The sequence below is a fragment of the Haplochromis burtoni genome, unplaced genomic scaffold (genome assembly GCF_018398535.1).
Source record: "Haplochromis burtoni strain Fernald_Lab_line unplaced genomic scaffold, NCSU_Asbu1 Contig_57, whole genome shotgun sequence".
NCBI classification, from domain to species: Eukaryota; Metazoa; Chordata; class Actinopteri; order Cichliformes; family Cichlidae; genus Haplochromis; species Haplochromis burtoni.
Window position 1 is genome coordinate 653,283 of NW_024582418.1, and position 22,741 is coordinate 676,023.

A 22,741-nucleotide genomic window follows, 5' to 3' on the forward strand; every position below is an offset into this window, starting at 1 on the left:
CCCCCCCACTCTTTTTAAATAAGCCACAACATTTTTTCTTAGCTGTCATTAAGCACTTCTTTATATTAGACACTAACATGGAGAAGGGGCTGAATCTAAATCTAATTTTTTAATGATTTCAATGCTGAGGTCTTTCTTTAGAGAAGGATAAAGTTGTCTCCATTGCATTAAACCCATCATATGTATTAGGAGTAGCAGGCAGCCACTGTGTAGCACCCAGTGATCAACTCCAAATATAAACCAGTGCCTCAGTCAAAGACATAGTGAAAGAAGAACATGTAATTTTCTGCACAAAGGGGCCCGCTGCGCCAACATCCAGCCTTGCAGTGCTGTCAGCGCTGAGAAGCATTTTGTTCATGGTTCCTTGAAATGTAGGAAAAAACTGAAGTGTTTTTAAAAAATCATTATTTGTGGAAACAGCTATGTGGGCGATGACATTGCATGGTCATTGATTCCTTCTCTAATGTGCAATCAGTGAGAAAATTTTGTGTTTCAAACTGGTTTTTATTTACATTCGATTTTTGCATGTATTTTAATGAAGATGCAGTGAAGAAAAATCATAACCATGATCACAAGCATTTCATATGAGTCTGAATGTGCAGTGGTTATCCTCCTCCTTGATAATTTGTGCAGTTCTCTGTAGAATACGGGATAAACGCTTCTGGTCCAAAATCCTGATTGATGATATTAATGTTCAAAGCACCGTTTGTGGGCTTCTGTGTGTCCACCCATAATTTATAAAGTGTTTAAGGTCACTATATCACTATATCATAGATACATGTGAAAAATAATGAAAATAAAAACTGGAATTAGAAACTAAACTGTATAAAACACAAAGTTTGTGCTACTACCAGAAACACAAACATAGGAGCCAGGGGAAATTTCCCTTCTTTCATTTCGTAACAGTCATTTATGTGTCTGTGTCACATTCAGTTTCATCAATCAGTGATCAAACGCCTGCTTGACCTCGTTTCATCTAAGTCTCTTGTTTTTGTGCTTCCACCTAGCGGTTATATTTGGAACGACATCATTACAAGAATCCATCGGTTAGTTTCACTTCCGTTGCTTTTGCAGCAGCAGTTAATGTTAGAAATGCCAAATGAAATGATATTAGCAACCTGGTGAATTCTTTTATTTCTTAAAAAATATATTATTAATCGAGCCCCTGCAGCTGCTTACAGGCTAGTGCAGCTCCGCATCAGCTAAAGTTGGCACCAAATTCTGGGCAAATAGATCAGAAAATTGCAAACTGCATTTCTGTGCATCTGTGGAATCGCTGAAAGCAGATCAAACAGCTCGCCTGACTTAAACCTAAAAATTCCCAGAGCTCATCATCTATCTAACTCTCTCCTTCTCCCCCTTTCTCCCTCATTCTCTCTCTCCTACAGAGACCCAGCCGGTCCGGCTGTCCTCCCTGCTGCCATGGCCGCGGAGGCTGCCGGTAGGAATGATGCCACGCGTGGACCTGCAAACAGCACAGAGATGGAGGTACGGGTAAGATGCTTTTCAGGTAGTTTGGGTCGCTGTCTTTTCGCGGGAAGCCTCCAGGATCGAGGTGGTCCCTCGACAGCAGGCCTTGGTGCGCCGCTGCAGAGATGGAGTTGGGATTTATTTTTTCATTTTGTGTCACATTTCAGGCCAGAGCTCCATTTTTTCCCGTAAAGCAGGGAGGGTGGATGAGGGTTATCTTTCAGAGGGGGGGCAGAGAGCGACCGCTGAGCATCGCAGCGCTGCTGCAGCGCTCACGTCCTGCGTGAAAGGGAGAAGTGAAAGCGCAGCAGCTGGTCGGCTGCAGAGGGCTCGGCTTATAAATAGCCCTTCGTTGACTTCTCTTTCACAATTTTTATTCGGCAAATGTGTCTTCCTGAATTCGGAGAGATTTAAATACGGCCGTCAAGTCTGTTTTCTTCCACTTGGTAGTGACGCAAATTGGCAACAACTTGGCAGGCAAGGTAGGAAATTCTTCCTGATCAACAGAGCAGAGCCTGTTATGAATGAAAAGCGAGCCTCTGCTGGGCTGATCGAGGTCATTATCGCAGTGTACAAGCAAAAGAGGCAATGTGGTGTTTTCATCAAGTATAGGTCTGTCCATCTGGTCAGATGGGTGGAAGGGTGGGATTGCTACAAAAAAAAATGTGTTAGGAGAAAAAAAATCACGCTCGTAAAATATGTCATTAGTTTTTTTAAATTTTATTCCCAAGTATTATTTTGGGGACATCAGAAAACATACTGATGATTATGGAGCGCTACTGAGGTTATAGCACCTGTTAAAGTGTGTGTGTGTGCGTGCGTGTGCGTGCGTGCTATTGGCGTCTGTTCTTCATGCCTTCTTCAGTTGCTGGCTCTCAAACTCAACCTGTTCTTCCACTTTGCATTCATGCAGACGAGATGTTTGTGTCAGCTAATGTTCAAATGCTCTTTACCTGTTGACTTCAGTCTTTGGCCTCACTCCTCAGATGCTCTTCATCCCTTCCACATCTCCCTTTTTCTCTACATCGTGTCCAATGGTGAGTTTGTGCTCCTTCAATCGGTTTGGTCTCCTCTAGATGAGGTTAGCCTTGTCTTTTTTCCAGGCCTTTCTCATATTCAGTGATGGATAGTCAGCGTTTGTTTGCATTTTAAATCAATGTGTCATCTGAAGTGGTTACAGTTGCCACACAGAATCAGGGTGACATGTCTGCAAATGTAGGCTAAAGTGCCAAAGGTGAGGCTAACCAAATGCAGCAGATTATTCACTGCAGTCTCCCTAATCTCCTTGCTGGAAAATGAGAGATTCTGGATTAAAGGAGGGAGTTTGGTGGAAACCCGTGAAAGAACGCCGTCATTAGAGATTACTGGACTCAGGATTGTTTTACGACCCACATACTTTGTCTGATGCAGCTTTGTAGTGATGCAGAGAAATTAACAGGAACATGAGAGTATGCTTGGCTGTTTCTGTGTGTTGTTTGGTCAGAAGTGAGATTTGTATTTGGCTTTTGGATGAAAGGGCAAACAACTTTCTCTTCCTGCCTGTTCAATTGTTTGGTGATTGGCTTATGAAAAATAACCGTTTGTATTTTCAGCTTCTTGCACTGAAGTCTTTCAAATCCAGCCTTGTTTCTCCTGCTGAAGGAGCTGCAACCTCCAGGGGACTAAAACTCATTCAGGAGTCAAATGTTGTTACTTTAACAGTAATGATGGATATTTTATTTGTAGAGATGGCTAGGCTACACAAAATTATGCTTTTATTTTTAACAAGTTGAAATTTCCATTTTTGAAAAGCAGAAAATAGCACGGTACAGTATGGGAACATCATCTAAACTCAATTTATTTGTGGGTATATAAGTGTTAAATATGTGTAAGCATTGGTTAACTGAGGTTCTGGAGAGAATTACATCAACATGTTATGGCTATAAAAAAGACACACTTATGTCAAGGGTGGTTTCCCCATATAAACTAACAGGTATTTTGTAACTATAAGGAATGGAAACTTCCTACTTTCAAATTCCTTGCATTTGTAAACATAACTGGCCAGTTCAGTGGGAAGATTCGTCTCTGTAAGTGGCCACTTAAATATTTTTCAAACTTGTGATTGAGCCTAACCGCCGTGACAGGCAAACGTGTTTAAGTGAAGCACATGTAAAAATTGTGGCAAATTAAGTGGTCGGCTCTTCCTGGTGGGAATATTTAATGATGGATGCACTTCATTTCAAGCACTTAATCAACAAATAGGAAAACATGTTAGAAATTAAAATGTGGCCACAGAAATTTGTTGTAGGAAACTTTTTTTTGCGGCATCTTCTAATCAATTATTTGTAGAAAGAGGAAGACTAGACAGTTATCCTACTTCCTCTTTGTATTTCAGTAAAAGCCTTCACCACAACAAAACCTTCACTTCATGTGCAGAAACGAAATGCACAAAGTTAAAACTTTTACTTTAGGTTCAGTACATGGATGCTCTGTGTTTAACACAATACAAGACTTTGTGTGTCATTGCATAAACGTTGCGAAAGGTTGACTATAACTACAGATTATCTGCAGCATATTTGACATTATTTCACTGTCATATTTCCTGCTATAAATCCTTCCTTATCGGAGGAATACAAAAGCAGCGAGGTACATATTCTCCACTAAAGAAAATATTATTTAAAGATATTTGGAAGGTTTATGCAGGTGACAATATCTATATAGACTACAGCACGAGAAATCATTGTTGTAATGTTAACTCTGCCAATACTGAGCATGCTTTTAGACTTGCATCAGGAATGTTGGTGTTTAACAAAATGTTCTCTCTTCCAGCTGAAGGAGGAAAAAATGAAGGCTGATCTGGAGGCGCCTCTGCCGGCTGGACAGGAAGACTTTGCGATCCGGTGTCGAGATGTGTGCCGATCGTATGGCAAACTGAAGGTCCTCAACAACCTGAACCTGGCTGTGCCACAGGGACAAATGTGAGTAGATAATACCAACACAGCCTGTTAATTTAGAGCGTTTTAACTGGACAAGATTATAAATTTTCATAACAAAAGTCAAGTGTAAAAATCAAAATGTAAATACTGAGTGAAATAGTAAAATGCTGAAGGTGTTTTACTTCCTGTATCACTAACAGCAACAAATATTTGACTCTTTCTTTTCTTCTTGGTGAGCAGATAAATGCTTAACCTGCAAACAATGCTGACATTTCTGGGTTAGGTGTCGGGACCCAATTCAAGCTGCTCATCTTGCCTTCAATTTTGTCAAGCATCTACTGACTGATTAGCTGTTGAAAGCTTAATTTCCTGCAGGATATTCAGGGTTATCTTTATAAACATCTACATTGTTTCTCAATAAGGCCTTAATGGGAAAATTCCACTATCCCTCAGGGGAAGGAGAGCTTAGCATGACACTGCAAAGAAATTTTCAACCTGATGTGTCGGTGACAGTTCAGCTCTAAGTGCACACATTTTGCTTCTAGTGTCGCTGTCTGTTAGTTCGTTCCGTTGTCAGTTTCTTATAGATGATCTACATTCATTTTTCTCTAATATGAATCTGCATTCTTGAAGTGACAAGTATGACAACAAAGAATGGGGCCACCAAAAACGTTGACCTATACTTTGTGTGCACATGAAAGCATTGTTACATGCTTTCATGTGCACACAAAGTATGTAAGAGAAAATAAAGTCAAATGAACAACCTGGCAAATTCTTGAAGGTTTCTCATGTTTCTTGCTAGCTGGAAATATGTAAAACATGAATGTGAAAAACCAGTAAAACATGCAGACAGAACGAGTGTTACAAAACCCCACTGTGCTCTTGGAATATAACTTATATTGTTCCATTATGTTATTGTTCATTGTTTTAAACCTGAGGATAATTATCTCATTGATTGTAGAATAAGTATAGGCACTTTAACTTTCAAAATAATATAAATAATAAAGTCTTTTATCAAGTTTTTCAAACTTAAACTTAAAAATGTGTTGAACTGTCATTTCTAGACATACCTGATAAAAGTGCATGTGATAACAGAGTGCAGTGCAAACTCTGTGTGATGTATCTGAGACCGTTTGTAGCCTAGATATGAAAAAATACAATTTTTGATGTATCCAAAAATGGCTCTACATGAAAACCACTTTACATTCAGCAGACGTTAGTTGTAAGTTGACATTATGTATGAAAATAGTCACAAAGCCATTGCAATTTGATTTTTTTTAACACTTAGCAGCATTAGCATCTCAGCGTCTTCAGAGGCTGGTATTAGACTGAAACGTCTAAAAGGAAATATCTGTCTCAGATTAGATTCCAGGAACACCTTTTTTCTAGAATGGTGAACTAGTTTCCTTTCAGTTAACTCAATAACCAGAAAGAGCAGCATTCCCTAGTCACATACTTTTGTACTGTCCCAGTGTTTCCCTCTGCAGGATCACGCTTTAAGTTTTATCTGAAATTTTTGTGATTGTGTTTTTCAGTTATGGCCTTTTGGGGCCCAGTGGATGTGGGAAGACCACACTTCTCAAATGCATTGTGGGAACTTTGAAAATCTCACGAGGTCACATCACTGTGCTAGGGAAGCCGCCTGCGTTTCCTGGCCACGATATTCCGGGGAAGAAAGTTGGATACATGCCACAGGTAAAAACCACATAGTATATATTCACATTAAAATGCGTACCTTTGCTCTTGTTTTAATTTTTTGAAATACTCATGTGCCCAAAGATCCTTAACATATTTGAATAAAGCAGCAAATTTGTTGAAGTGACACAAAGGCAGCCCTACCTGGTTTTATTTATTCTCTATTGTTTGGTTGTTCTTAAAAAGCCTGCAAACTTACAATCAAAGTCCTTGCAGCCATTTGTCCGCAGAAGGTTTAAGCAAGTCTGTTCTGTCCAGAAAATTGTCACCCCAACATCCACATCAGCTGCTTTAAAGCCATAAAGATTGTATGAAGCCTTGCTCTGGGGCTTCTGTAATTTGGCCTTTGCTGCAATGAGCCACCTGTACCTGAGTGAGCCCCATTACTGTCATTAGGTATCTGATGAAGTAGATAACACAGCATAGTATTTGTCGTCTTGTGTGTAACCCTGACCATTGCATTCATCCATGCAGGAAGTAATCTGCAACCCAGAGTGGGAGGAATGTGACACCTTGAATGTTTTCTGTTACAGCAATGCGGACAGATGCATCTTTAAACTAGCGATATATACTGCTTTCTTGAAATTGCTGTTGCATAAAAAATGTATATCTGCTGTTATGTAAGACTTTAATCCTTCAACAAAAAGTACCAGCTTTAATCCTTCCCAGGAAGCAAGAAAATAAAGTAAAAGCAGTAAGAGTAAAACAGATGCTAACTTTGTACATGTAATAGATTTACATCCACTGGTGCAGTTGTATTTGTCCTGAGGTGTGCTGGAAATGTTGGTGTTTGTGACTCAATCAGAGCATCAGATATGAGTTTCATTTTCTGCTTTTGTGCTGCACAGGAATTGGCGTTGTACAATGAGTTCACCATTAGCGACACCCTGACCTTCTTTGGCCGAATTCACGGCCTGACATCTAAGGAAACCCAGGCACGCATGAACTTTCTCATTGACTTCCTGGATCTACCTCAGAAGACCAGTCTGGTCCGAAATCTTAGGTAAAAACCACATATGATGCAGCAGTTGACCTTACAGATAGAACGATTTCAAAATCCAATGAGTAAAAGCTGATCTTACCCCGTAAGGTTAAAGTTGTAAGAGTGATCATCATAAAAGCGTATACTAATATTGAAAGTGTTTTTTCTGCAAACAGTGATGTGGTTCATGGATGTTAGATTTGATGCACGGAGATGTGAACTCATGCATTATTTCCCTAGATACAGCCAATTTATGAAGGGTAGCACTGTGCTTTTGCAGATGTCTGTGTGAAGACTTTAAACCCTTAATCTAAAATCTGTATTTATACCACAGGCTGTAAACCCAGGCTCAGTAAAACATTATGACTTTTCTGATAAAACACCAGGTGAAACTCAAGGGCAGTTGTACAGTACATTATATTCCCTTGATTATCACTTTCCATTAGTGGTGTGAGGTTTGACTGATGCCAAGATACCCAATCAAATCTTACCTTGCAAGGCAGCTGGATTCTTGATCACAGTCATGCGATAATCTTATCTTGCCATGTTTAACGCTGTACTCTTATACCAGATCCACAAATGTAACTGTAGTTGTTTAAGGAGCTCCTGGCCAGTAAGGTAGCAGCCATAGACACAGTTTATCTGTGACAGAAGACAGTTGGACAGATGGAGCAGCCACTGACACCAACTAGATGGTTTGGTAGACTAAGGAACTGCTAGGTTTTTAAGTGCCATAGATTGCAGCTTGTTTTTCTTCTTAGGCACTTTCTATCCTCCTTGTGCTATTGATTTTACTGGATGCAGTTAGCATATTGCAGTATCTCCATGACATAATGCTCACATTGCTCAAAAGTAATTTGGCGTACTGGTTGATAGGGAAAAATGTTTATCCCTGACTGGTTGGCAGTGGTTCCTGGAGGTTGCTGGCTGTCACTGGATGAAATCGGTTGCAAAGAAGGTGCTGTACAAAATTGCTTTGGTTGCTAGCAGATTGCCTCATTGCCTGTAATTTTTAAGTTTGTCTGGATATACTCACTATCATCTAGCCAAGTATTAATAAAACTTGAAAATGTACAACGCAAACAGGAAATGGAGAAGATTTGTCTTCAAAGTAAAAGTAGCACCTCCATGCCATTGCCAACATGTTTCAAGGTGCAACTTTTACTTTGAAGGAAAAAAGTAAAAAATGTATCACACTTTTCAGTTTCACTACAGTGTGAGAGTTGCTGGACAGTGTTTGTAGATAAATTCATCACTTTCACCTAAAATATAACCAGTTATAAGCAATGACATGGAATCTTTTGCCAACTGGTCAGGAAATACTCATTGTTGTCAGTGGGTCACTGACCAGTCTGTCGGCCTTTGTGACTGGGCTTTAGCAATCATTTTCCAAGCAACTATCATCAACATTCAGCAACCAGTTGAAATACTCATATTTCCCCCATACAAATGTCATTGCCAACTGGTCACAGATCAGTCTTATGCGTGGCCAGGGCCTTATTCACTTCACCCTACATTGACACCATGATTGCCACACATCCAAAATGGTGTAAAAGTTAATTTTGCCTGATTACTTGTAAAGTGTCTACAAAACCTCAATAGTTAGATATATTTGTCCAAATCCAATAATTTTTTGAAGTAGGCCTTAAAAACATTCAGTTTATGTTGTTTGAGGAACTGTTGGCCGGTTGCTCCACAGCTATGGCTTAATCTTCAGTGTAATCGAAGTCAAATGGATCATCTGTCAACATGCTAACTATACTAGCAAGCTATCCTGACTGCTATTTTTTAATATTTTTCAAGCAGCTCCGAATTCCTGTTTTGAAATGTGGCCCTGGTTTGGAAGTCTTTTATGCAGAGATTTTCTCACAACAACATAAAGAACTGTCTATTGACATGCTAACTATATAGCTAGCTACACTGACTGCTTGTTAGTTTTTAAAGTCTGTCAGACTGCTGCTTGTTTTCCCTAATTTGTGCTTTCTGTAGTGTTTTGCTGATAGGATTGGTTGCGTAACCGATAGTAGATAGACACTGATAGAGAAATGGGTCATTCAATCACATGCCAAGGTTTTTTGAATGCGCCGTATGCTTCAAAATAGTATGCACAGATGACTTTCCAGATGGTTCTTTTTAATAAAGGTCAAATCAAATCTGTCAACAATTTTCTAGTTTAAGTATATAATGAAGTAGACTTGATAGATTACTCAAATTCAGAACCACAGTTAAAGCAATGAGAATTTAGTTTAGTAATGTACTTTGGAGCATTTTGCAGCTATTGTATAAACATTAGCATTTTTCTACTGTGTTTTTCATCAAGGGAAAGTTCCACAAGCCTCCCAAACTATTTTTACCCAGAAATTCAAACCAAAAGTAGACAATCTGGCAACACTGGTTTGCATGCTTTTGTGTAGCCATCAAAGCAAAGGTCCCTAGAGTCCTAGGGATATTATGTGAAATTGCCTGCATATTCCAGTCTCCCCTGCTGTTCATAGGCTGCAGCAAAGTCCCTATTTTCACTGTAAAGACATCAAAGTTTGTCTTTTTCAATCTTATGTGCTTAATATATAATATGTGCCCCAAAGTAAAGAGCTTCTCATAAGCAAGAAAGAATTTATGATTATTCAGAAGTTGTCGCTCTGCATTCAACATCACTCCCACTTGCGTCACCATCCAGACCAAAAGTCTGAGCACCACTACATTGGCAGCTCACTTTGAAACATGCAGCATGATATTTTTTTGTGAACAAGTGATCATATCTGCAGAGTCTTTATGACTAGTATGAAGCCAGCTGCAGCTCTGTTTGCTTGTTGTTATCTAATCACAGTGTCATCCTTTGCACATCAAAAAAGTGAGAGCAAAAAGCCTAATTCTTGAGATGACATTTGCCTTTCTGAGTTCCTGTTTTCCAATCTATGGTAATAACTCCTTGAGGCCTGTTCTTGTTTTTTTATGCTTTTTCAACCAAAAAATAAAAGAATAGTATCCTCCTTTTTACGCTCAGAAGCTTAGTCTGCATAAGCTGTAAAACCTCTGGAAATTATTGAGCGGACTCTTTGATTTAATTTATTTTTAGAAATGTTACTAATTATTCTAACTATAAGAGATATAATTGCTAAAGCTCCGGCAGATCAATGCAAGTGGCAGATTACTTTATGGCCCTTTTATAAGAGTAATCACCATCTCCGGATTCACAACCCTGGTTCAATACAAAGAGCCTTCTGTTGTCCAGGAGGCCCTAACACCAGTTTTCATTAGAGGCTCATTTAATATTCATGGAAAAGTTGGTAAAGATTTTGCAACAGGCTGATGCCTCAGCTTGTTCTTCCCCCATCGTGGGAGAAGATTCACTCTGTTGCCCTTTGATTGCTTTTGTGTTACAGTGGAGGTCAGCGGCGAAGGGTGTCTCTCGGGGCGGCTCTGCTCCAGAATCCAGAGCTGCTCATCCTGGATGAACCAACAGTGGGAGTAGACCCTGTGCTCAGATCCAAGTATGTATAACCGTCTGTCTTCTCCTGTATCATGCAGCACACGTGCACCGTTGTTTTCCAGGTGATGTCACCAAATATTTTCCTGCATAGAGAAATGCTTTTGAGGCGCCAGAACTGAAGGAAGATTACTACCAGTGTAATATAGTTATTTTTTGCCACTTTTGTTAATGAGAGATTTTCATAATTCATGTATAATAGATCTTTTCATTCACACATAATGAGAAATAAAAGAAAAAGTTGTTGATCCTAAAGGGCAAAATAGAAACCCTGCTGTCAAGCACAGCTAGCAAAAAATCATAAACTAAAAAAAGACATCAAATTAAGAGATTTATAAGAATGTATCATTTTAAAAATCATTTTTAAGTCTATGGCATGTGCACCAGTTCCAATCCCTTCAAAAGTCCTTACAAAAACATATTTGTGATTTTTTTTAACATTTGTACAATAAATAAAACTATAAATGTTATCTTTAACCAAGCTGAGGACTCTAATGCAGGACACCACTCAGTAAAGGTTTGCAGATTTCACTACAAAAGTCAGAGAATATTGCAAGGAGGGAAATGGGGAATCCTGAGGTGGAAGGCGCAGATGCAGTGGTGCTAGAGGCTTGGCAAGTGAGCTGCTGGGCAAGTCCAGGGAGCACGGGGCATGTCTGTGAGTGGCGGTGAGTGGACAGGCAGAGAATCCGAGAAGCTGAGGTGATGTGCAATCGTTTGCACAGGGCGACAAACCAAGGTAAGACTAGTGAAAAACATGAACCTAACAAGAGAACGGGAAGCCTGAGCAATACTAACATACCAGTAGACAGAGCAGTCAGGCAACAAGTGAGAGGACAAGCCTGAGCTCATTTGCAACAGGTGCAAATGCTGCATTTGCACCTGTTGCAAAGATGCAGGGCCAAAAGGGCCAAAAGGAAGCCGCTTGACCAGACACACACCCACCCTGGGAAAGAGAAGCCAATAGAACGCAAGAAGATGAAGAAGTTCCTAACTTTTGTTTTCAAGGGGCAGCCTATCAGATGAAGATTACTTAAATGGACAGTTGTGTTTTCCTATATTACGGCATAATTAAATATCTTTTTTATCCAGTTTCCTCTCTTTTGAGAGCCCACTGGCATCTTTATATTTTTCTATATAGACAAAAGTTAACACTACAGTAAAATTACATTTCCACTAAGATCTCTGCATGGATTTATCATTCTCTCTCTTATTTACTCAACAAGATGGCTAATATTTAATAAAGTTTTGATAAAAATGTGATAAAGGCTACACCCATATTCATGCATCGATAAGCAAACACTGGTGAAAGCATACTGTACCCCCCAAATGTGTTACTCCAGTGTCATTGTGTAATCACAAAGCCTCTTAAGATCAGACGGCTGGCAGCAAAGCTGTTGCTGGCACAGCTGCGATTTTGAAGCAAACTCCATTACTGAGTGGGTCAAGTGTTTCAAGGATTTTTTTCTGTCTTCTTTCTAGGATCTGGCATCACCTGGTAGAGATTGTGAAGACGGGAAAGGTCTCTGTTATTATCACCACACACTACATAGAAGAGGCCAGGCAAGCCAATGTGGTGAGTTAAAAGGTTGCTGAATAAATATGAACATGTTAAACACATAAATTAAGGGGAAATGGGACTTATTCAATAGAAAATCAGTCGTGTCTATGAATGTGTGTGTTGATTCCTGTTTTGTTTTTACTCTATAAATCGTTTGTACTTTTTGGATTTTCTTGAATCCAAAGCTCAGTAAAGGTTCACTTGTAAGTTCTCCTGTCTGTAGGAAAAACATAAAAATATTTTTATTTTAAAGTTAAGATTAAATGGCTGGTTGGCCTTGAAGTTGAACCTTTGCAACAGAAGAATGAAATGTGTGCTTAAGACTTTGCATACTCTGAACTCCACCCTGTCAACAAACAAATCCAGGTGCTATAAAGAAAACACAGAGAACTGAAAGCCAGGCAGGCACACACAGTCATCATCTCTTTGTAAACCTTATAGAATAGAGTCGCTCTAAAGGTCAGCAGGGCTTTCCAGACTTTAGCTCCTCATATTTACAACATATTTCACTCATGGTGAAACTAATGCTTGGCTCAGCACAAATCCATTCATTCACTGAGTTCATTCATTGTTTCACCAGTAATCTCCTTTGAATATATAGTCTGTAAAACCACATTTTTTCAGTATAATGTTTATACTCTCAATTTTGGCAGAAGCATCATATTTGCTTGTGCATAGCCTATGAAATTTTGTTTGCAAATGCATAAATTTGTGCAATGAATTTGTAAAAATATTGATGCCATTTAGTTTAAATTTAACTTGAAGACTGGAAGCAGATTGGGGACAAACTGTATAGGGACAGTTTTGTAAAGCTGAAGCTGCTGGCAAGGAAATGTGCAACACAAAGAGCAGTTTTCAGAATACGTGCTGTTTTCACTGTCTCTACCTTAGTTTATAATGAGCTAATCAATAAATTGCTGAAGAGCTGAAGAGATTTACACAGTAGCTCGTGTAACCACAAGTGTCAAATGAAGAGTCAAACATTAGACAATGGCTCATACTTAAACCTACACTTGTACCACTATTGCACTGCTAATAGCTCTAGACAACAGTACAAAACAACCGATTGATTTATTGATTGGTTTTCTATTAGTTGAACGTAACATGTAAGGTCTCTCTTCTCTAAGTATCAGGTAAACATGTAGAAATCTTACTTTTTATAAGATTTTAGAATAACTCTATCAGTCTCTCGCAACATTGGCACAGTCTTCTTTATGGCATCATTTGCAGTTTTTTGAGGTTTTGCGGGAATTCATTTATGCATAGCTCTCTTTATGTCCTGCCACAGTCGGGTTGAGGTCTGGAGTTTGACTGGGCCATTGCAACATCTTTCTTCTTTTCTTTTTCAGCCATTCTGTCATAGATTGGCTGGTGTTCTTGGGATCACTGTCCCATTGTATGAGCGAATTTTAGCTAGCAGACAAACGGCCTCATGTTCGACTCTAGAATACTTATGCAGAGGAGTTCATGGTATACTCAGTGACTGCAGGGTTCACAGGACTTTTGGCTACAAAACAAGTCTAAATCATTGCCCCGCCACCAATGCATTGACAGTATGTATGCTGTATTTGTGCTCGTGTGTTGAATGTGGTGTTGTGCATTATAGCTGAACATCTCCACTTTGGTCTCATCTGTGCAAAGGTCATTGTTCCAGAGGTTTTGTGGTTTGTTCAGATGCAACATTGAAAACCGTTGAAAAGTTGTGCTGCCATGTTATTCTTGGAGAGAATTTCTCCAGGCAACCCTTCCAAACAAGCCATACTTGTTAAGTCTTTTTGTAATTGGACTGTCATGGACTAACATTTAACGCGCTGAGCTTGTAGAGTATGAGATGTACTTCTTACGTTTCTTTGATCACTGTCTTACCTTTGGGCAGAATTGCTGGGATACCCACTCAAGAATATTCAATTTCAATTTCACTTCAATTTTATTTGTATAGCACCAAATCACAACAACAGTCGCCTCAAGGCGCTTATATTGTGGCCATTTGTTAATGCAGTGCTGAGGTGTCACCTGTCATAGAAGTGGTCACATTTACTAATCAGTTAATCAAGTTTATGTCTGCACTTGGCTGCTACTTACTCTCTTAATTCCTTTGTTTTTCCAAAGTTTACTGTCTTTCATTTTCACATGACTGCAAATTCACCACCGAGGCAAGGGCATTGGAAGGTCAGGTAAAAGTTTTGTGATGGTAGGAATTCCACAGAAATTCCACAGTCAGAAGTGGTGATGGTGGCTTCACACAGGACTCACAAAGTTCAAGCACTTTATCTGTGTCACAATCATTATAACCTGGATCCAGAACATCTCCACTAAAACCAGTCTGCCCACTCAGTCTTATCAGGCATGTCTCCATTTTCACTTAAAACGATATCTGTGTGAAGGACTGAGACAAATGGGCTTATTTGTTCCTGTCTTCGTGATACTTTGACAGAAGTATGTCAACTGACGGAGCACCCAGTGGAGCAATGCATCACTCCACAGCTGAGGAATGAGCTTTTACCATGTCAACATGCTTCTTGCATGCACAAATCTTTTGCTTTCTGGTATAATAAATAAACTCTGATCACATAGCAGCTGCAGCCTTTGTTTATCCATGTTTGACCCACTAAAAAAAGACTAATAGGATAAGAGTACCATTCACACACAACAGAATAAGAAGTAGTTTGCTATTTTGTAGATGGCTAACAAATCCACTGTTTGGCTTATCCTGATTTACCGCTCTTATACAACTTTAGAAGCTTATTCAGACAGCTGTGTGTTTTGGCTCCCTGACAACAGCTGTATGCGATACACTTTGGATTTCTATTAAGATAAGAATTAGCATTTCTTTTGCAGAAGATAAAAAAACATACATTTAACATTCATTCAGCAACATTCAGTGTGTGTGTGTGTGTGTCTGTGTGTGTGTGTGTGTGTGTGTGTGTATCTATAACAAAATAAATCATCTAATTATAAATATATGATTATTTATTAGTACCCTTTTTATTTATAACTAAATAAATAATTGCCAAGAAAAAAAATTAAGTCACTCGTTTTAAAAAGAGAACCTCTCTCTTCTTTCTTTTTCCCGTCGTATAGGTCGGTCTCATGCGACACGGCCGGTTGCTGGCTGAAGGTCCCCCAGATGCCGTCATGAAGCAGCACTGTGCAACAGTGAGTACTCTCAAATCCCAGTACAGACTGTGTGGGTGCCCAGGGGTGGTGATAGTCAAGGCATGGAGGTTGTTTAGTTTGCTTTTTGCTTTACATCTTATGTTGATATGAATAAAAGTTAACAGTGAACTTTTTTTCCTCTTGCAATTAAAACTATGGCTGTGGCACGCTTTCATAGTAAACCCTCCAAATACACAGGAGGCTAAAAAAGGATTGTGAATTTTAGCCCATATTATCCGTCCTTCAGACCCTGGAGCATGCCTTCCTGCAGCTGTGTGAGACGTCAGACCAGGTCGGCTCTAAACGCGATTCCAGTTCTCCAGATGGAACGTTAGACAAAAGCCAGTCATTTGAGAATGGGAAGGATGAGAGTCAGCCAATTCTTGGAGTCGGATCTCCACCTGCAGAGGAAAGCCTCAAATGTTCAGGTACTGTCATGTAGCGTGTTTTCTTTTTCTACCTGTGCATATCATTTAACAATGGGCCAGGAGTTTTATAGCGCTTCTTTAAAATCAGCTGCTTCTGACATCAAAAAGTAAAGGTACGGGGAGTGGATGATAATAATAATATAATTGCAGGTCAGGTAGATAAACAATGAGTTGAAACTCACTAAAGCTTTTTAAAGAGGAGGCACAGATTAAGGTAAACATTTTAACCGCTGCTGTTTTAAAAATATAAGTTGCAGTCACTTATATTGCATTTTTGTGTTCAGTGGACTGGAAGGTGCGAGCCAGACATGTGCTGCCAAAGTGGAGGAACATCGCAGCCCTGATGATCAAAACATTGGTGCGGATGAAGAGAATGCCGGGGTATGATGCAGTTAACAGAGGTTATTTGTCACTGTCTATAAGTAACCACTTCATTACACTTTATTTTCTACTCTGTGTTGGCAGCTCTTTGTGTTTCCAGTTCCTGCTGCCCGTCATCCAGGTCTCCCTCATCTGTCTGTGTGTCGGAGGAGATCCAAAGGGCATCCAGGTTGCTATAGTGAACAATGAGACCTCCCCCTCTGCTTTCAGCCAATCATTCCTCTCCTTCCTGGACAACTCGAGTGTGCAGCAGGTATTTGTTTTGGCCCTAAGAGATATGAATCCTTATCAGCTGTGATGACCTTTGGATTCTGAATTTGTTGACTTTTCCTTTGTTACTGTAAATCTGCTGGTAGGTTGCACATGAGAAAGTGAGTAAGTACAATTTTCAAAGTAGCAGACTTCTTTCTCAGCTGTTAAAATCTATTTTCACTCTAAGCAAATGAGTTTCACAAAGGAACAAACACCAGGACTTCCCATTTCTGGGAAATCATTGAAGAGGAAAGATTGTTTCTCTCTGTAACAGAACCATAGCTGTTCAACAAACTGTAACATACATAATGTGCAGAAACTTTAATTGATTTAGTCTGACCTTGTGCGGCAGATGGTGAAGTTCAGACTGGTTGAGGAAACATGGTGTAGCATATGGTCCATCTGCATTTGAAAATGAAACTTAGAACATAGAATGAATTGAACCTGCTTCTTTTTTTTTATCTGCAGGTGAACTTGTCCCACAAAGAAGCTTTTGAGGGAATCTATAATGGAGAGTACTGGAGTGTAATCGGCTTTGGCAAGAACTTCACCAGCTACCTGACTAAACGGTAAGGGAGAGAGCGTCATGGGCCGAGCTGATGTGCTGGATCAGCATCTGTAACTGATGTTATGACTGCAAAACATGTCTGCACTCAATGTTCATTGCCCTCATGTTACTTTAGAAAAAAATGATTGACATACCTTTGAAATACAAAGACGTGGGATAAATAGCCGCACTGGCATTGGAGGCGTCAGAGCAGATGAGTTGAATAAAACTGCATTGTGTGACCTAAATGTTTGACATTTTTCTTAGTTAGATTAGCCAACATTTCATGTACATGTTATATTTGACCTGTTTATGACAAGTGTCAGCTTGAGGATGTTGCTTGTTTTCATGTACCTTTGCAAACAAACAACCTGCTGCCTTTTTCTTCCTCATTGCCCTACTTTTGATAGTTCCCTTTCAAGCAGCACATGCTGATGTCATGCACCTACACGTGGGCAGAACAGGCTGTGTACAGACGTTTGTGTTTGTCAGTGGGGATTCTCAGTAGTCAGGCAAAGCAGACAGATTTTGAAGACGAGTCTTTGTAATGCATGGCAGCATTCCAGCTGCATATCACAAACATGCTAAACACCGACACGAACAGTCCACACCTCAGGGAACACCATGCACCTATTATATACCTTAACAATAATTTCACAAGTTGGTGATTTACTTACTTAGAAATTCGGATTGGAGGATGGTTGTAGACTCTTTGGAAACTTTGACATGTAGACTGGAAGATTTGCACCAGCCTCCATTATAATTATAAAAATCTTCACAATATATCCAACTAATATTTCCCCTGGTGATAGTGCATAAAATCCAGCGTGTGGTTTGCATTAAGAGAAATTATGACCTCAGGTAAATCAGTGCAGCTTTCTTGTTGCCAGTGAAAACAAACAGCATGACTGACGTGATCAAACACATCAGCCCTGATGTGTTATGCATAAAGGTATTTGTGCAATCATCCGGAGGAAAGTACCAGATTCTTATGGATCTGAAATACTGAATTAAAATGTTTTCAGTCCCAGTACACAGCTTCCCAAAAATATCCCAATAAATGTTTTTATATTTGTTTTAATGAGCATTACAGCAAATAATATATCATTTATTTATCTGCTTCTACTTAAAAGGACCACATAAATCAGCTTAATATCTTGCTTTTCTAAGTGGCTTTAAAACCGTTTTTATTAAAATGTTTAATATGTTCTTCTGATGGTGAATTAATCTGAAAGTAAATTTTTTTCCACATGCACTCTCTGTTGTTTTGATACACATAAAAGCTCACAGAGGCCACACCACACCAACTCACACCTCAAAATCATGTGAAGGTGAGTCATTGCAGCAGGGTTGTTGTTCAGTCATGAGTCACAGCGTGAGACTGCAGGGTGGACAGTCTGGTCCTTCCTGTCCGCAACACACCTGAGCAGGTTGCATCTTAGCACCGACCAATAAGATCTGACCCACCATTATGACGTTTTTTTTTCATCTTTTTTCTGGATTAATTTCAAAGCTGTGATAAATTCCCTACTGAGGTTTATTCTTCAAAAACAGCTTTTGTTTATGGCAGTTGGTGGCTATATTTTAACTCCTACCTTTCCACTGCCTTAATATGGTGGCACATATATAGATGGAAAGTCTAAGATACAGTCATTTGAAATTGAAAGTACATCCTCTTTCAGTTGTGAGGAGCTGGACATGACATGGGGCGAGAGGCAGGGTACAGGTGGCCTGTTTATCACAGGACTAACAGAGAATCACACTCACATTCACACCTATGGGCAATTTTGAATCATTAATTACCCTAACCCAAATAATTGCATGTCTTTGGACTGTGGGAGGAAGTCGGAGAACCCACGCAAACACGTAAAGTCCGCACTGAAAGGCCGCGGCCAGATGGTGGAGTTGAACTCAGGACCTTCTTGCTGTGAGGCAACAGTGTTAATCACTGTGCCAGGAAATAATTAAAAAAAAATTCACCAGGCCTTTATCAGGATCTACGATAATTTAGATATAACCTCAGATGAACAACTTGTGATACATTACAAAGACTGATAAATAGATTTTTACAACAATCACAATAACCTTTATCAGACTTTATCAGTCTTTCACGTTGTTGTGAAGGGATTTTGGCCCAGTTATCACTTCAGCTCATCGAGGTTCGCACACATTCATTTATGCACAGCTCTTTTATGAACCCTCAACAGCACAGGCTGAGGTCTGATCTGGACTTTGACTGGACCACTGGAACACCTGCTGGTGTTCTCGGGATCATTGTTGTGTTTCATTTCAACCAAGCTTTGTGGCACAGATGGACTCACATGCACTCACATTCTTCCACAACCTCCTGGTTTGTTCAGATCCAACTTTACAAACCTAAGCTCTGCTCTTACGTTCTACCAATCTACCAGTAGATTTTTGTAAAAGCCTAACTAGGGACAAGGCAGAAAATTTCCTGTAGCTACAAACTCTCTGTGCAGCACACCAGTTTCATACTTTGTAATGGAACTATGTTAAAGTGCAACACCCTTAATCAAAATTTTAATCTATGCACTTACGCAGACAGTAAGTTTGTCCAAGTGAGACCATCTGAAATAAATACTTTAAGGAATTACAGGCTACACATATCTGACACGCATTATTCAGTTCACTGGTATTCAAGAACAAAGTTACAATTTAGTAATAGTAAATTACACGTGGTTCAATGCTCTCAGTGGCTCAGCTAGACTTGAGGCATTGCTTTAATTGTGTCAGAGAAATAATAATTAGCCTGGCTGACCTTCTGAGTTTTAAATAGTGCTACCAGCCTGCAGTCACATGCATGCATGACTCTGTTTATTAATTCACTTGGCTGCTTAGTTTATAAGGTCATACACTCCTTTCATAAGGTTCCATATCAATAACCAGATTCCTTAGGAAAAAAATGAATATTTATGTTCCTATGCACCTTCCTCAGGTTCACCGGGTTTGTAGTGTCCCAATGATCAAATTCTTCAACCTGGGTCACTGAGATTAGATTTCACTATCACATAGTTCAGTAGTGCTTTATCTGTCTCTATCTGTCTCTCTCGTATGCTGTCTATCATTTAAACTTGTCCTGCCAGACAAATTTAGAAAACGTGCAGATTCTGCAGATTATCACTCACTTTTCAGCTTGTCATTGCGATATTTACATTCTAGTGTTTTGTTAGATAGACTGAGGTTCTACTTTTTTCTGATCATAATTCTGGTTCCTTATTGCACAGGATGCTCCAGCGGCAGGTCTCTCAGGAGATAATCGATGGAGGATCAATACACGTCTGGCTGGACCAGACAAGTAAGATACAAAATTTTTGGATAATTGTTGTTGAATGAAACATACTGTGTGCTTTATTTATGTTATACTAGTGTATATTGTACATATAGGATTCTCACATACATCAAATTCCGGCATTACATCAAACTACTGCTTGTCACTGGTGGTAGTATGAAATGGTACCTGCAGATCATTCGGTCTGCACAAGCAGACCTCTTTGTATTAGATATTAGTACCATGTCTGCTGTTAGGTAGTTTACTGTCAGACCATAAACTGGTGCAGTAGGTTCATCCTGGTGGAGGGCAATGCTGAGCCTCATATTGTCACGATCCTGGGTCTTTGACCCAGCGTTTTAAGTTTTAGGTAATGTTTGATGTTTATGGTTTATTTTCAAGTTCATTAGATTACCTAAGCTCATTTACGTTTCCCTCACCCTTTGTCTGTGAGGCTGTTTTGACTGCATGTCTTATGTTATCAAGTTTGTATTGTCATGTCTTCTTCACATGTTTCCTGTTTTATTTTGAAAGAGTGTGGTGTTCTTTGTTCATTGTAGTTAGTGTTACTCTCCCCTGTATTGTCATTATGTTTCATTCTAGTCAGCTGTGTTCTCATGTGTCTCCACTTCCCCTGATCACCTCATGTGTGTATTTAAGTCCTCAGTCTTCCTTTGTTCGTCGTCAGGTCGTCTGTTTTTCTCGCCATAGTCACAGCCACAGCCACAGTTAGCTTTCATAGTTTGTTCCCAGTTTAGGTTTCTGTTTAGTTATTGCTCTTCTGCTGCCCTCATTCTCGTTTGTTTCTTTCGTGATCATCAGCCACAATAAAAGGCTCGCTTTTGTTTAAGTTCACTCCCTTATCCTCAGTTGTGTTCGCACCTGGGTCCACCACACACATCTCCACACGGTCTGTCTCCACAAACCGTGACACATGTGGCCAAAGTGTACAAGTAATTCCTAAATGGGACCTCACATATTGGTGCATTCCAGTGCAGCCATAGACTGTCCAGGAGCTCACTGATACTCCAGGTCAGGGAGAAGATCCTCATAGGACACCGTAGACCTTCTAATCAGGAGTATGCCCAGATGTCATGTGGGGGCCATGTATACTTCTAAGACAGATAACACAAGCTGGCCTCAATCTGTGATTTCAATTTCTGATTTCTGGTATAATTTTAAATCCAGCCCTTAAAAGGTCAATAAGTTTGGTTTCTACTCTATGTCAGCAAAGATTTTCAACCTGAATATTTCATTCATCAAGATCTGATGTGTGATTTACATGCTCCCTTTAAATTTTGAATGGTGAACATTAAAAAATGACTCTGACAAGACGAAGGTGCTCATGTTTTTCCCTTTTTTTCATTCTTAGATCGGCAAATTGCCCTCATGGTGCAGAAGAAACTACACCAGGCCTTCCAGGTACAAATATGATGTGAAGTCTATGCTGTATACATAAAATATCCATGTTTCAGTGAACAAGAGCCATCACTGAGCTTTTAGCCACAGCTTAAGAAGCCTGGTTGTTGATTGAGCCCATAAAGTTATCAGGACAGCGTTTACTGCTGGCCATTGGAAAATAACCTAACTTTTCAAACACCTCCCATCTTTTTTAAGCGGTCTGTGGACGAGAGCCGTTGTGAACTAGAATTATGTAAACAACATTAAACTGATTTGAATATTTAATGAAAATACTTAAAGATGATAAAGAGTAGCCCTGATTTTTTCTTAAAAAAACAGATGCATCACTTATGTTTTGCCCTCTGTCTGCAGGCATTTGTGGATTATAAACTGGGTGGCATGGCATATATGGTTGCCTTACCAATAAAGGTAAGAGAGTTTATGGAAAAAAGCAACTGAATGTAATTAAATACTGTAAATAATTAAATGTATATGAATTTATACATGCTGCATAATAAAGTAAAATAAACACTCTTGATTTCTTCTGCTAGTTTGAGGAGCCAATCTACGGCAGCCAAAACACAGACTTTACTACATTTGTGACCCCTGGAGCTGTGCTCAGGTCAGTACACTGTGTGCTGGTTAAAGTATAGGGTAGTAGACACCTTACTATACCTGTGTCGGGGTGATTGTGGCTCAAGAGTTGGGAGTTCGCCTTGTAATTGGAAGGTTGCCGATTTGAGCCCCGGCTTGGACAGTCTCGGTCTGATTGCTACACATGTTCACTGCTTGCATGCGCTCTGCTTTCTTGACACTCTCCAGTGTGTCATTACACATACAGCCATCTTCAGCAAGCCCTTCTGCTTCTACACCTCTTTTCAACTCATCTTTTTACTTCTTTACCTCTTTTCAGCAGAACTTCTTCTGATTCACCTCTTTTCTGCCAAATGTTTAGCCTTTTCACCTCTTATTAGCACAATTCTAAGCAGCTTCTGCTAATTTCACCAGCATTGTCAGTCTCTCCACCTCTTCTTTGTGAGAATGACTGTGGTGCAGTGAGATGAGAACCTCCCTTGAGTACCAGAAGTGCCAGGTTCGAATCCTGCTCAGGACAACATTTTTTTGGGTTTTTTTTTTCCAACTTTCTCAGCTTTTTTCAGCAGACATCTTCAGCGTG

At 39.6% G+C, this 22,741-nt stretch overlaps 1 protein-coding gene across 3 annotated transcripts in view; it reads left to right on the top strand.

Moving 5' to 3' along the window:
* Nucleotides 1-948: 948 nt before the first annotated feature.
* The window catches only part of abch1 (ATP-binding cassette, sub-family H, member 1), a gene marked incomplete in the record, with an annotated part of 41,509 nt that continues 19,716 nt past the window's right edge, over nucleotides 949-22,741 (top strand). Inside the window, 16 exon segments of one of the 3 annotated variants that reach the window (XM_042220899.1) lie at nucleotides 949-1,046; nucleotides 1,389-1,494; nucleotides 4,279-4,427; nucleotides 5,921-6,080; nucleotides 6,929-7,083; nucleotides 10,446-10,553; nucleotides 12,032-12,125; nucleotides 15,192-15,266; nucleotides 15,514-15,694; nucleotides 15,979-16,075; nucleotides 16,160-16,328; nucleotides 16,796-16,896; nucleotides 20,120-20,190; nucleotides 21,536-21,585; nucleotides 21,937-21,993; nucleotides 22,116-22,186. In XM_042220899.1, coding sequence (XP_042076833.1) covers nucleotides 1,423-1,494; nucleotides 4,279-4,427; nucleotides 5,921-6,080; nucleotides 6,929-7,083; nucleotides 10,446-10,553; nucleotides 12,032-12,125; nucleotides 15,192-15,266; nucleotides 15,514-15,694; nucleotides 15,979-16,075; nucleotides 16,160-16,328; nucleotides 16,796-16,896; nucleotides 20,120-20,190; nucleotides 21,536-21,585; nucleotides 21,937-21,993; nucleotides 22,116-22,186 — 1,610 coding nt within the window. 3 annotated transcript variants of the gene reach the window in all.